This window comes from Xiphias gladius, chromosome 1 (assembly GCF_016859285.1).
Source record: "Xiphias gladius isolate SHS-SW01 ecotype Sanya breed wild chromosome 1, ASM1685928v1, whole genome shotgun sequence".
NCBI classification, from domain to species: domain Eukaryota; kingdom Metazoa; phylum Chordata; class Actinopteri; order Istiophoriformes; family Xiphiidae; genus Xiphias; species Xiphias gladius.
Genome location: NC_053400.1, coordinates 2,931,340 through 2,945,988, shown reverse-complemented (window position 1 = coordinate 2,945,988; position 14,649 = coordinate 2,931,340). Strand labels below are relative to the sequence as shown.

At 38.0% G+C, this 14,649-nt stretch overlaps 1 protein-coding gene across 1 annotated transcript in view; it reads left to right on the top strand.

Moving 5' to 3' along the window:
* Positions 1–14,075, top strand: part of abhd17c (abhydrolase domain containing 17C, depalmitoylase) — a 32,948-nt gene extending 18,873 nt beyond the window's left edge. Inside the window, exon 3 of the mRNA XM_040133604.1 lies at positions 11,013–14,075. Within this exon, the coding sequence (XP_039989538.1) occupies positions 11,013–11,232 (220 nt within the window). The 3' untranslated portion in view covers positions 11,233–14,075. The remainder of the gene's footprint in view (positions 1–11,012) is intronic.
* Positions 14,076–14,649: the final 574 nt, after the last annotated feature.

The window sequence follows — 14,649 nt, the reverse complement described above, 5'->3', positions numbered from 1 at the left end:
ACCCAAATGCCTCAACACTTCCACCGTTGCCATGGTAATTTAATTTTTTTATTATTATTATTATTATTATTATTATTATTATTATATATATGCATTACCACAAAAATCCCATGTTATCATTTACTCTGAGACAAAGACATTTTATATTAGTGATAGTTTTGTGTGTCACAGTTCTCATCTAATGTTACCAGCACTGAAACTGGGACAGTGACACATGACCATGTGACAGAATTAGAAGTTACAACTACACTAACAAGATGTTGAAAAAGTCAAGCATCTGGAATAGCTTCCAATTTTTTTGAAGATGACCCCCAAAAAGTCAAGTACCAGATATGCCAAAGGAAACTGGCATATCACAAATCTATAATGAGTTTGGCAAATCACCTGAAATCTAAGTAACAGCTTAGTCATCGCTGATGTTTCTATGACCTGCACACTAACAAAGTATCTGACTTAACTGTCCTCAAGAAGTAATCCGTAGATTGATGCAGGTCGTTTAATAAGACTTTGAATTAAAACAGTAGTTAGTAATTTTTCCATTTGTCCATCTTTCACGCTATCATTTAGTTTTTATTTGACAAAAATTGTAATGCATTTTGAAAAAGTTCTCTTTTCAAGGGTATACTTTATTTTTAGTCTCATTTTTGGTATGAAAAAAAAGGATGTCATCAAATATTTAACAAAATATATTTGACAAAATAATACTGGGATAGGTGTAGAGAGCAGGAGTGCTTTCATTTGTACCTGCTCACCTGCAGGCTATCTGCTTCTGTAACTCTGTCTGCTTCTGTAAGTTTTCTCATCTGTAAGTTTTTTCATCACCTGAAAACTAAGTAAAAGCTTAGTCATCCCTGATGTTTGTATGATGCATTCTAACAAAGTATCTGACTTAGCTGTCCTCAAGAAGTACAGCTGTTTCTGAGCTTGCTTTACCAGGGTAGAGATGAGTGTGATGACCATGACAGGCTGTCTGTGATGCTGATTCCTAGGAACCTAAATCTGTTCACTTGCTCAGTCTCAGCTCCACTGATGTAGACAGGGGTGTGTGTCTTTGCCTCCTTTTTCTAAAAATCAGCAACAAGCTCCTTGGTTTTGTTGACGTTGAGGGCCAATACAGTATCCTTTCTCTCTCTCAGCATAGTTTTTTTTCCCTTCATTCAGCTCAGGCGCCGAGTTTTAGTAATTTACATCATTTCAAATGTCAGTGTAGTTTTGAATTTGAAGGTTGAATTCAATCTGGAAGTTTTGGTTTTGACTTAAACTTTTTTTTTTTTAATTTTATTTTTTATCCATTAATTTCATCACAGAAATAACCCACAAGACACTAGCACTGATATTCAAGCAGCTGAACAAAAAAGTGCAGACATAATCCAAGATCCCTCAAAGGTTCATCCTTTTCCTTGATGTGCATGTTGGTCCTTCAAGTCTTTCCTTTTTGTTAACTAATCAGTGTCATCATTATTGCACCTGTGCAGGGAATACAGATTAACACACAGTCATCTTCGCATAGATGTTAGAGGTAACGTGGATCATTTCGGATAATTAACGTGGATTCCTCCTAACCCACCAGGCTATAGCCCAACACAAAGTGCTTTATCCTTATTTCAGAACTGTTACATTATTCACATGCACCCCTTACTTGTATGCAAGTGTGTGACAGTGATTTTTGATGACAGAAAAACAGACTTTTTTTGATAGTGATAATTTAAATAACTCTTGTGTGTGATCTATTTTTTTAAGGAATGTCTAAAAAGAGCACAAGTGATGCAGTCATTGAATTTACAGCCCACATGCTACAAAGTGATGGCTTTTAATATACAGAGGTTTCTGTGGAACTGCTGTTCAAATGAAATCTTTCTTGCTGCAGATGGTTTGTCTTATCGCCCCTGCTTAGGAGTCAGCAAAGGGAAAATGCCGTTACTGCAGTGTTGTTAAAGTAGGATATTGGGGTGGAATGATCATTTTAATAAGTTACATCAGTAAAAAATCTATAAAATTGGTGTTAATAAAACAGTGGATGTTGGACAACCTAATGTAGCATACTTTATCAATGTCACATCGACTTTTTTGGAGGAAAGCAGCAATTACTACACATATGTGCGTTTCAGTAGCTCACTAACTGTGCTAGGCAGTGTTTCTTTGGTTAAACAAGGTGAATTGGGGTATTTTAGACAGCTGGTAAACCTGGAGCACAAACAGATTATAGTAATCAAAGAATAAGAAATTAATTGGGCCTTGTGTAGCTGGCTATTGTATGTAGCGCCATACAAAATGCCTGGATTGGCCATTACTAATACAGCTATTGCAGTCCCTAGCAATAGCTGTTCCAGTTACAGAAGGACAGAAAAAAATAGTACAATTTTTACACAAAGGTGAGTCACAATATTGCACAGGTGCATTTTATAATACTTAAAGTACTTTGTGAGCATCTCAGAGTTGGAAATCAGTCCTAACTGAGTACTTTATTAACTTTCTTAATTTAGTTGATACTATCTTGGCCAAAATTTGGGAGAGCAACAGAGGTGTCTTAAACTGTTAGAAGGCCAGGAGATGGCATTCATGCAGAGATATTCTGTGAGAGGAGAGATGTCATGTTTAATGAACCCATTAAACATGAGTTATTTTTGTGACGGACTTTGTGCAAGATGCAAGGGGAGAACACGTTTCAGCAAAGATGGAAGTCCTCACAACAGTACACTTTTTGCAACAGGGAAAGTGCAGCTCAAGAATGATACTGACAGAACGTGCAACTTAGACAGGCATCACACTTTGTCACATTGAGGACATGAGATTGATATCCATCTTCTCATCTAACTCTTGAAGAGAAAATACATGTGTATTTCCCAATATGTTAATCTCTTTCAAAGTTTCTGAAACAATAAAACAAGTATTTATCATATTCTATAAAAACTAATATTTTTGTGGTGGCACTATATTTAAGAAACGGATGTTATTAGGTACATAAATACATTGGAAGTGAATTATTTCGTCATAATTTTATCATAATTGGTGTATGAATTCTTGAGTTATGGCCAAAAACTTGTTGACCACCAAATTATAATAAGTTCATCTTTGAGTGGAAGTTTTGTCCCGATATGAAGAAATTCCCTCAAGGCATTCCTGAGATATTACATTCAGGTGAATTGGATGGAATACTGACAGAATAATGCCTCTTGCCATGGCTGTCACCGGCAAACAACAAACAACAACTCTACAACTGATGTGTGATATACAAAAGACAAAAAATGCCGCACCCCAGCAAAATACTTGATCGGAGAACTCCTGGTATATGCTGACAGTGGGTTCCCTCTAGTTTTTGTAGAGGTCCAGCTGGGAAGTCTTGACACCAAACATCTCATCATCCTACTTCAGACACCTTATTAAAATTCAGAACCAAGAGACCTTGACAAAAGAGCTGCACTATGCAGAACGTAGTGTTGAAAATGTTAGCACCAACACTAATAGAGGGGAATAACTGAAAAGGTAACTATTTATTTGCAAGGACACGCACTCATACAGCTTTGTTGAAAATTACCCAGTGGTAAACCCAATATTCAGATCGTATTGTTTTGGCTAAAACTGCAATGAGGACTGCCCAACAAGTTTCCCTGTGCATTAATGCCAATTGTTCATGATTGTTGGTGCAGCAATAGACATAATTGTTTGGGGAACATTTGTTTGCACAGACTGACAGGACAAAGTGCTTGAATTCCAGAGGTCCCAGATTACAACTTTTAAGATATTAACATAAAATGATTATATGATGTGCTTTAAAGCCCAAAGATTCCAAAAGGTCTGTAAGCCAGCTGTCATTAACACTCAGAAATAACATCACAACCTGCTAGCTACCTGTCTGACACTGACATGAGGCAATCAAAAACATCTAGGGATGGTTCGATATCATTTTATTGATTCTGAATCCAGTTGCAAATCCACTTACAGAATCCAAATCCTTTCAAGTCCGTTATCAAATCTATTTAAGAAGTTTGTTTGGTGGAGAATAAAGAAATCCAATAGTTAAAAAATATACTGTTTTTATTAGCAAAACAAATTTTAACTGTTTTGTGAAGCAAAAGGTATAACTTGATATTTAAGAACCTAGCTTCTTAAATAATACAGGCTGACCACTGACATTAGTATGGACTATGGTAATTAACCATCAAACCAAAACGAAGGGCATTCTTCTGTGATGAAGGGGTGTAGGGCTTTCACCATATATTTTGTCACTCCTCTATGACATTAACCTTGCCCTCACTCATTTTGTGCTGCAGCTGCAGAAGAAATAGAAGCAAAAGTAACAACAGCACAGTGACAATAACAGGAATTTTACTTTATCATCCAGTGAATATCACTTAAATAAATCATCAGTCATCATTTTGTATGGATCATATTAGCACTTTAAGTTACCTGAGGGCAAACTTGTTGTTGCACTGTTACACGTCACAGAATCCGATGGGCCACAGAACACCAGCAGTAGGCTGAGGCCAAGCACTCATGCCAAAGTTGTCAAAAATGGTACAAGTTCTTACTTTATTATGTTGGAAAATTGATACACTAATTATTCCCCACCATGCTACACTGAAGACTACAAATCTATAGAGACGCATCACACTCATTTAATTTTATCATACTGTGACTGTTCATAATTTTGTCACATAAGCAGTGAGCCCTTGTGTCAATCAATCTTAAACCCAGTGAGATGATATTATGATAACAACACTGTCATAATGCCACTGTTTGGCTCTAAAGTAGCCTGAGCACCAGTTTTTGGTTAAAACAGGATAGTGGCTCGGGCTGACGCAATAACTGTTGTGCAAAATATGTAACAGAAGACATCTTTTGTGCTTGGTTCAAACACAACAAATGAAGAGTGATGCTGATCAGAAACACTGTTAGTGAATTACTGACTTTTTTAGTAGATGGCTTCCTACAGACACGTCATGGAACTGTATGCAAGATTTTTCAACATGTAAATACAAGACAAACACAAGCACTCACAAGTGCAATCAAACAAAAGTTTGACTGCATAAACTTCAATGACACGTGGCTAGTATGAATAATTATGCTAGATAAGGCGCAGTATTTCAACATTAAATTGCAGTTATGGTCCGCAGCTTTTTGCTGAGTTGTTACATGCTGTGATCCAGTGGGATGCTTGCTGAATGTTCCCACTGTCAGCATATACTAGGAGCTCTCCAATCAAGCATGATGCTGGGGTTTGGCGCTTTTTGTCTTTTGTGTATCACACATCAGTTGTAGAGCTGTTGTTGTTCGATGTTAAGGTGACAGCCTCGGCTGGAGGCATTATGTTTTTGGCCTGTCTGTCCTCTGTCCATCTGTCTGTCTCATGCTCCTGAACATTATATGTCAGCATCGCCTTGAGGGAATTTCTTAATATTGGCACAAAACTTCCACTTAGACTCCAGGATGAACTGATTAGAATTTGGTGGGCCACACGTTTTTGGCCATGACTCAAGAATTCATGTGCTAATTATGATAAAATACACTGAATAACTTTTATTAAAGTCCATCAAAGTTTTCACTACATGCTGTGTATTATTTGAGTCTGGACAGGCATGGATGTAAACTGCAACTTGAGTGGTTGGCGGAGGCATTTTGAAGGTGAATAGGCTCTGTAAGAAATAGCTAGTTTCTCCTATGCTGGATATACTGTGTTCCAAGCCTTGGAACATAGACATGACACGTTTCACACCCAAAACAAAATGAAATAAATTATTGTACCATTGTACCAAATTGTTTACAGCACACTTTCTCTTCCATATAGAACCTTCAGGTTGCTGTTTCAAAAAAGTTCTTGAAAACCATTAGGCTTAGTGACAGGTGCACAGGATTAGAAACGCCTGACCCTTGACAAAGAATGTCTGAGGACTAAAGCGTTTTCAATGTAGTGATCTAGATTACAAAATATTTACCAAGGCCGGGGTTCAACTTTGAGAAAAATTTATAGTTATTATTTTAAATATTACTACTTTAACATGTATTTTATAATAATACATGAATATGCATAAACACATGCATGGGAAACGAAAAGCAGATGAAGTTATATAGAAAGACAAATCAAAGATGCACAGAATATATATAAGGATTCGCAACCAGTGGGGGAGAGAGAGAGAGAGAGAGCAGCAGGTCCAGCAGCTTAGAACGGAGCAGTTGGAGATGGTATTGATATGAGTGGGAATGTTATTATGGTCATTAATAAGTTTTAGTTTAGCCAGTTTTTAGTTATAAACAAGCCCAAATTTAATACATGGTTATTGGGGGGAGAATCTGCTCAACAAAACTGATGATCACAAATTGCATGACCTTAGTAACTGAATATATAATCCTCCTCTCTTTACATGTCTCCTCCTACTGTTTGCACAAACCTACCCTGAATGCATATGTAATTTCACTTGCACAAATGACATGCGAACTGCAACTCCTGCAATGCTGTGTCTGTTTAATAAGATGTTTGGAGCAGAATGAACCAGATCTAAACCTATAAAAAAAAAATTTTTTTAAAAAGCCTTAGTAAGTTTGGCCTTGAGTCTTATGTAAAGGCTGGTTAGGTCAGTAGGTAGGACAGACCATCAGGGTAGTGAGGCATCTCACTGAGTTCATGTCTTCAGTGGCCACAAATTCTGTCATTCCAAAGACCTTTTAGCTGCGCTCATCACAGTACTGGTGGAACACTTGGCGATTGACGACTCATTGAGAAAACTCAGTACTTCACTTGTTCATATGATATGTATGGAATGCTAATATACTGTGGCATGACAAAGTTTGTGTAACCCTGGTCAAAATATCTGTCACTGTGAATAGTTAAGAGAGTAAAACATTAACTGATTTTCCAAAAGGCATAAAATTAAAGATGACACATTTCTTTAATATTTTAAGCAGAATTACTTTTTTATTTCCATCTTTTACAGTGTCAAAATATCAAAAAAGGAAAAGGGCCTGAAACAAACGTCTGGGCACATTGCATGCTCAGTACTTAGTAACAACCCTTTTGGCAAGTATGACAGCTTTTAAATGCTTTTTGTAGTCAGCTAAGAGTCTTTCAGTTCTTGTTGGGGAATTTTCGCACATACTTCCCTGAAAAAGACTTCTTGTTCTGTGACATTCATGGGCTGTCTTGCATGCATTGCTCCTTTGAGGTATATCCACAGATTTTTGATGATGTTTAGGTTGGGGGACTGTTAGGGCCATGGCCTCTAATGGTAGTCCATTGTTGATTTGGAGGTGTGTTTAGGATAATTATTCTGTTGTAGAAGCTATCCTCTTTTCATCTTCAGCTTCTTTACAGAAGGTGTGATGTTTGCTTCCAGAATTTGCTGGTATTTATTTGAATCCATTCTTCCCTCTACCAGTGAAATGTTCCCCATGCCACTGGCTGGAAAACAAACTCAAAGCATGATCGATCCACCCTCGTTGTTTACATGTTCCTTTGCAAAAGATGCTGAATTTTGTGGTGAGGAAGCAGGAAAGGCTTTCTTCTGATGACCCTTCCATGAGGGTCATATTTGTGCAGGTATTGCTGCACCACCGCTCCAGAACACTGCTAAATCTTCCTGAAGGTCTTTTGCAGTCAAATTGGGGTTTTGATTTGCCTTTCTAGCAATCCTACGAGCAGTTCTCTTGGAACGTTTTCTTGGTCTTCCAGACCTCTACTTGACCTCAACCATTCCTTTTTACTCTCCTTTTTTATTATATTATTAAATGAGGAAACAGCTACCTGAAAACACTTTGCTATCTTCTTATAGCTTCTCCTGCTTTGTGAGCATCAATTATATTAATTTTCAATGTGCTAGGCCGCAGTTTCGAGGAGCCAGTGGTTGCAGATTGTTGGGACAAGGTTTAAGGACTCAGAGTATTTATAAAGATTTGTAATTTGCATCACCTGGCCTTATCTAACAATGGCTGTGAACAAGCAATAGCACTCACCAGCAAATTAAGGTTCGTTAAGGTTAAGGTAATTTCAGAGATCAAATCTCTTGTGGTGCCCAAACTTTTGTATTATGTTCCTCTCCTTTTTTAGCTCTAAACTTATACTAAAGCAAAACGATACACTAATCTTGCTTAAAATGCTTTAACTTTATGCCTTTTGGAGATCAGTTAATCTTCTACTAACTTACCTATTCACAGTTACAGAAATTTTGACCAGGGATGCCCTTTTCATGCCACTGTATACACACTACCAAAGTAATTCCTTTTTTGGAACCATCTCCTCTGCAGCAGAACCACCAGCAACGGTCCTCTCACTTAAAGCAGTTTGTTTTGCTGCTCTATTCATGATGTAATAACGTCAAAATGTCGCAGTATTAATAATATCATTATATGACAATTTTTTATCACATTAAGATTCATACATGTATTTTCATCAGTATGATATGACACAGTCCTTTGATCTAAGTAACCTGTATGGCAATCCAAAATGAATCTAGACCAATCACGTCAGATTAGGAAGCCCATATCTCCATTTTTAACCAATGAAAAGCATATCCTATCAATATTTTAAGGTGGTTTCCAACATTAATTAGGCTGTCACTAAAAACTGCATAGTTTTGTTACTTCTAAGCCAACAAAAGGTTATTAGACATCTACATTTTACCCTTGTGTTTTAGTTGTTTATTACTTTATTTACTTGAAAATGTTGAATGCTAAATGTAATTTAATTCTATGAGGGAATGTGATTTTATAAGCAGATTAGATACTGGACTCATTTAAGAAAATGCTATCAAGCCCAAACTCTAATAGTCAATTAACTTAGACCAATTTTTTGCCAGTGTTTTTCACTCATTTGTCACAGTTTGCTCTTTATAGCTGTGAGTTCACATTCATACAAATGTTGGAAGAGATTATATGCATGTTTGACAGCCAAGCCTGGAGTAATTCAGTCTTTATACCCCAGTTATAGAGTGAACAGGATAATAGTTTTATTCCATCTGGAATGAAATTAGGTCGTGATGATTTCCCTACATTAATCTTCCAACTAACCTCTATCTGAACAGCAGGGCACCATGAAGGCTGAGCTGCTACACCTAGTTATGGGCGAGGATGATTAGTAAGGAATTTGTATGCATGTAGTGACTGCAGCTTTGCACATTTCTATCCAGGCCACAAGGCAGAGCTGATCAACATTTAACTAACTCAGTCTGAGTGCGTAACACAGAGACATTTAAACATCCTTGTTATTGTCTTTGGAAATAAGACAATAACATACCAACTTTTCTCTGTATTTTGAATTTTGGACCTAAAACATCTGCATAGGAGCTAGGGAGTCTCCAACCAGGAAAAAATTAACAGAAGAGGTCCTGTAAAGGCCATCATGTCACAGTGAATGATCACAGAGCACCTTGAATAATAGGATGATTAAACATCACTTATTACATTTTCACTAATCGACCTATCCCTACAACAGTAATGCAACCACAGGTTTGTTGCATTTCCAGTCCCTCCAGAGTGATGTGCTTAATGTCCGACTGTGACATGCTTTCTAACATGGTGGATATGCAGAACTTCAATACATCCCAGCAATAATCCTCAAAAAGCCTTTTTTTTTTTTTTTTTGGTTCAGAAAAGCCCTAACAACGGCCATCAGAAGCTCTCAACTTGCAGCATTGTATCACAGGGTCCCAGCACTATCTAGACACCCAAAGATACTGTTGCCTGACCTTATTTCAAATCCCTCTCATTCCTGCTGTGATCAGCAGCACCATTTGCACTGTGTGTTGAGAAAGGCAGGAAAAAAAACTGTGGTGGAAACAGGACCACTAGGTTGGATGCGGCAGTGAAAACTCTATTCTGATCAGTTTTTCTGCTCTGTGAATTTAACCAACTGATGCCGATATCAATCAGAACATCCCTGATGGGAATGCCAGGAATTTGGAATGTGTAAATTTAAGAAAAAGGTCCTTAAGCTTGACTGATGTGTAGCATGTATTATCGTACATTGCTGTCTGCCACAGGGTTTTTAAATTGTACACAGAGTAGCTTTAGTATCTTGCTGACGTTATATCCTGGGTTTTAATGGCTAATTTCAGACTTCAACAGTTAGTCTGTAGGACTTTCTCAATCTATCCTTTTAAACATGAGTCACGCGCCCCAGTACTGGCCCAATTCAAAGCCCACATTTACAGTATAGTACATTACAGTGCAAATGCCAGGAAGTTTTTTCGATCAGCCTATTTTATTAAGGAGGATTTGGAGGCCAATTTATGTATGAACTTTGGGTAGACCAGTATCCCAGCATACATTTCACATGAACCAGTGGTGAAGGCGGAAGACAGCCAAACCCACAGTTGTTGTTGTGGATTTTTGTTCTAAACCTGTTATTGTGTCACAAAATTAAGTTTTGAGATGTTGACAAAATAATCTAAACTCAAAGCTTCTGCTCACTCCTGGAGTTTTCAACCAAATCACACAGTCTTCATCAGCAGATGGAGTTTTACTCAGTTGTCAGTTGACTGTAGATGTTTTGACTTTCCATTATCCTTAGCACTTTTTGGAGTTCTTGTTCATAATGGCTTAAAAGTTGAGCTTGACAGTTAACTTTTGACCGCATCACCAAGAACTAGCAGTTTTAAGATATATTTGGCAATAAATTAACTGTTTAGATTTGAGCCTACAGTCCCTGATATAGATTTTTTTTGTAAATATACAGTATAGTGAGAACCAGTGTCTCAACTATTGATGGAAGGAGGAACATTGCTGTCCCCATTGCAAATTGAGTAACTGTGTCCTCCTGTTCTTGCAGATTTGAATCTCCAAGTTCAACTAACCTACTTCGAACTCCCAAGAATGCAAATTAAGTTCAAACTTGCCGTACTCTGTATTGAGAGAGGCCTTCTGTTTTCCACCACAATGAGTCAAAATAGTATCAGTAGTCAGCAGTCTAATGGAATCCAACAGGCAATTAAAATGTTTTCATGGTTTGACCCATTCTGTTCTTGTTAGCCTATCTATCTTTAATACCTACCTGTATTCTTTCTCTGTCCCTTTCCCCTCCACAGTATTGACAAGGTGTCCAAGGTGGCATCCCCGGTGCTGGTGATCCATGGTACGGAGGATGAGGTCATTGACTTCTCTCATGGTCTGGCCATGTACGAGCGCTGCCCCCGTGCTGTCGAGCCCCTGTGGGTGGAGGGAGCTGGCCACAACGACATTGAACTGTATGCCCAGTACCTGGAGAGACTCAAGCAGTTCATCTCCTTCGAGCTTCCCACCTCCTGAGGGGAGCTCAGCCATCAGGCCAGGGTTCATCTCAACACACTCAAGAAGCTTCCTCCTTATCATCTCCAAACTTCCTCTTTTAGCAAAGGGGGCAGGATTAGATTAAACTGACCACACTGTTCTCCCCTGTCCTTGGAGCCATTTCAGGGGGAGAACATTTAATAGACTGGAAGAGGAGGTGGTTTTAGATTGTTGAGGTGCAGCTGAGCTAAGACCAGTCCCAGCAAGGCGTTCAGCTTTGGCTTAAAATGTAGTGTCCCTAAAACCTGGCTGTTTTCTCCTACATGTGGACCCAGTTTGCCAATGAGCCTGGGCCTAGACAGTGTTTGCACTCTCTGTTTAATCTGGATTCATTTCCTACTCCAGCTCACAGCCTCCCTCCCTTCCTCTACTGACTGTCCCCTCACCTTTTCTGTGTCAGTGTCTCTCACTGTGAGCTTCGGTTTGTCACATTTCCTTATTGTTCCCTCTGCCTCTCCCTAGATCCCTGCTTTCCTTTTGACTGAGAGTCTTTGCAATGTTCAAGCTTGATTTTTGTATTCTTTTATACCAGGTGAAGAAGTATCAATTTTGCACCTCGAGATACAATTGAAGTTTTTTACTTTTTATGTGTTTTTAAGTTACCATTCAGGGTTGATTAAACAGATGCACTTTTAATGTGCAAACATTTTCAGGTAATGATTTTTTTCTCTGTTTGAAGATGTATATGTTGATTTCTTCTGTTATTGGCATTCCTTGTTTTTTCTTAATTGCAGTTAGAACTTTTTTTTTTTTTTTTTTCAGTGTGTGTTTGTTTAAAAGCTTTTAACCAGAGTGCACCCTTGCACATCTGGCCTTTGTAGCTGTGATCTTTATTGTCATGGTGCATGCTACTCTTGCATACAGGGGGAAGACAGCACTAAACTTCATTGAGACATATAGCAATTTACAACATGCTTTGCTTATTGGCACAGACACAAATAATTCTAGGAGAAAATTACTGAAGTCCTTGATACTTTGGAACCACTGATAAATTCAGCACACAAACTGCATTATAAGGACTTACTTCAATAAAATGCTAACATTTAGAATTGGTTTGCCTATTCACAATAACTGTACAAAATATTCACCATTAAAGGTGACGGTAAAGAGCAGTGTAAACCTGAATTTAACAGAGGACCTAAGTGATTAGGAGAATTCCTCAACAGGTCATTATGTAAACTTTTTTTATCTACCTGTGGAGTGGAATACAAACACTTCCTGACATCTCTGCACCTGGTGAACCTATTCATAAAAAAGTGATATTGCTTGATAACCCACAGTCTAATTAGTATTGTCATTTTGTGCACATACACATTAAAATTCTCATTTACCGCATCTGTAAAATTGTGTCACAGCAGGTGTGTACCTTTGCCACTAAGCAATGCAGCAATGAATATCCCAGATGTTGGGTAATATAGAAGCTTACCTCAATAGAAGAGAGCGCAGCAGGTATCAGGGATGTACTTTTGTCAACTGGAGATCATATGGTAATAAGACTTGACAGCTGCTTCAAACAGGAACACACTTGTCTCAGTACTGTAAACTGAAGCCGGAGCGTGGTGCTGCAGTACCTGCAGACAAAAGACACTGAACTGTGTGCCCTGCTCCATGTGAAGGTATTCGAGGTGAATATGCTGTTGCTGGCTTTGGGTGTGTATTTCATTTATCAGTCATTTCACACTAGAAATAAAGCCTTACGTTCGTAAACATTTCACCCAGACATTCCTGGTGACTACATCGGGGCTCTTGTGGTCTTCAGGGGGACTAATAACTGCTGCTATTCATCAGAGGAATTGATCAGTCGCTCATGTGACAGCCAGACAGTTTGGGGAATACTGAAATGACAGCATGGTACTAAAACCAAATTCAGCCTGACCACCATCATCCCCTTTTGTCAGCCATGAGTTCCTGTCTGCAGTAGGAGAGGAATCAGCCAGGGATGCCCTCGTTTACCAACACTGTTGTCGGATGAGCCTTGTGACAGTTTGGAGTTCGAGCTGGAATAAGAGCAAAGACATCTGAAAGAACCATGGAGGGAAAATGGAATGCTGTGAAAATAAGCAGGACATGCAGACCACCTCTTATAGTTGTGGACATTTCTACTTGTGTCAACTGTATTTGAATTAATTATTTGCCCCCTAAAAATGGGGGGGAAAACACTAAACAATGACGTTTCAATCACACTGAAGTAAAACACCAAAATAAGTAAAACACTATCAGATTGAAGTGAAAATGTTTTCAGAGACAGCTTTAGTTTGAGGGATATTTGCATAGCAACTTGTGATGATCGTTTGACTGATCCGTGTATTGCTGTGAAGTGGTTTGTCAGTTGGGTATTAATGTTTTCTGATTATAACTAATGTTGGGCCGATACTCTGGATAATGAGCCCTTGATCATCTCTAGTATATTTCCTCTAGCTCCTCTTTTTCAAGGAAATTAAGACCCTGCTTTGGTCCTGATTATTGTTTTGATACTGACATTTTTACAAGGCTTTCCAGTCTAAATGTTGATAGATTTAGACTGTCTCTGAAGCTGGTTTGTATGATAATCCTCCATAATGGTATACTTCAATATCTTCTCTATACATATTAACCCTTACACAGGGCAGTATAGTCTCATTGATTTTAACACTGGATTCATGATATGCAAATGAAAAGCAGATGATGCTAGTAGAAACATTTGATTTTGTAATAGTGTGTAAAACAGATGAAATAAGCCTTAAATATGCCATGAAACAGATTGTCATACATGTGATGGTTGTTGCAAGAAAGCAGCACAATGGATGTTTTAATGCTTATAATGGAATAAAGGATGCATGGAAGTGTTTGTCTGATCTTATTGATTCACTGTGTTAGACGGATTGTAGGCCTGTATTATTATGATTTGTCATTCCTACTAGGCTGCTTTAAAAAAAAGGGTCGGTTTACGTGTTTATTAGATAGTTTCGCTTTTATCATCTTTTTCTTGAGCTTTCCGTCGATCCATGTGGAAAGACACTACAGGTTTTTCAGAATTTTGGTGAACTGGCTGATTTCCAGTATGTCATCAGTGGGTTTCCACCTACAGCATCTTTGCCTAGGTTTTTGTGAAAGCCAGTGAGAACGTAAGATTTCGATGTCTTTCCCAGTGTGCTTGGTGCTGGTTATAGCACTTGCCAATGCTGACACTGGTCAAAAAAAATCAGACATGAACTTTCTCTAAAACCAATGTTGCTAGATGTTCAAAATCAGAGAGGAATTATAGGAACTAGAATTGAGATATGAGGGTTTCAGAACTAATATGAAACAATACTTACTTTCAAAAAAAATGTTTTTATTATCAAAACAACAAAAAATCCCACGTTAAACATTGTCTAAACTAAAAACTAAAATTAACAATTTTTTCCAAAAAATTTA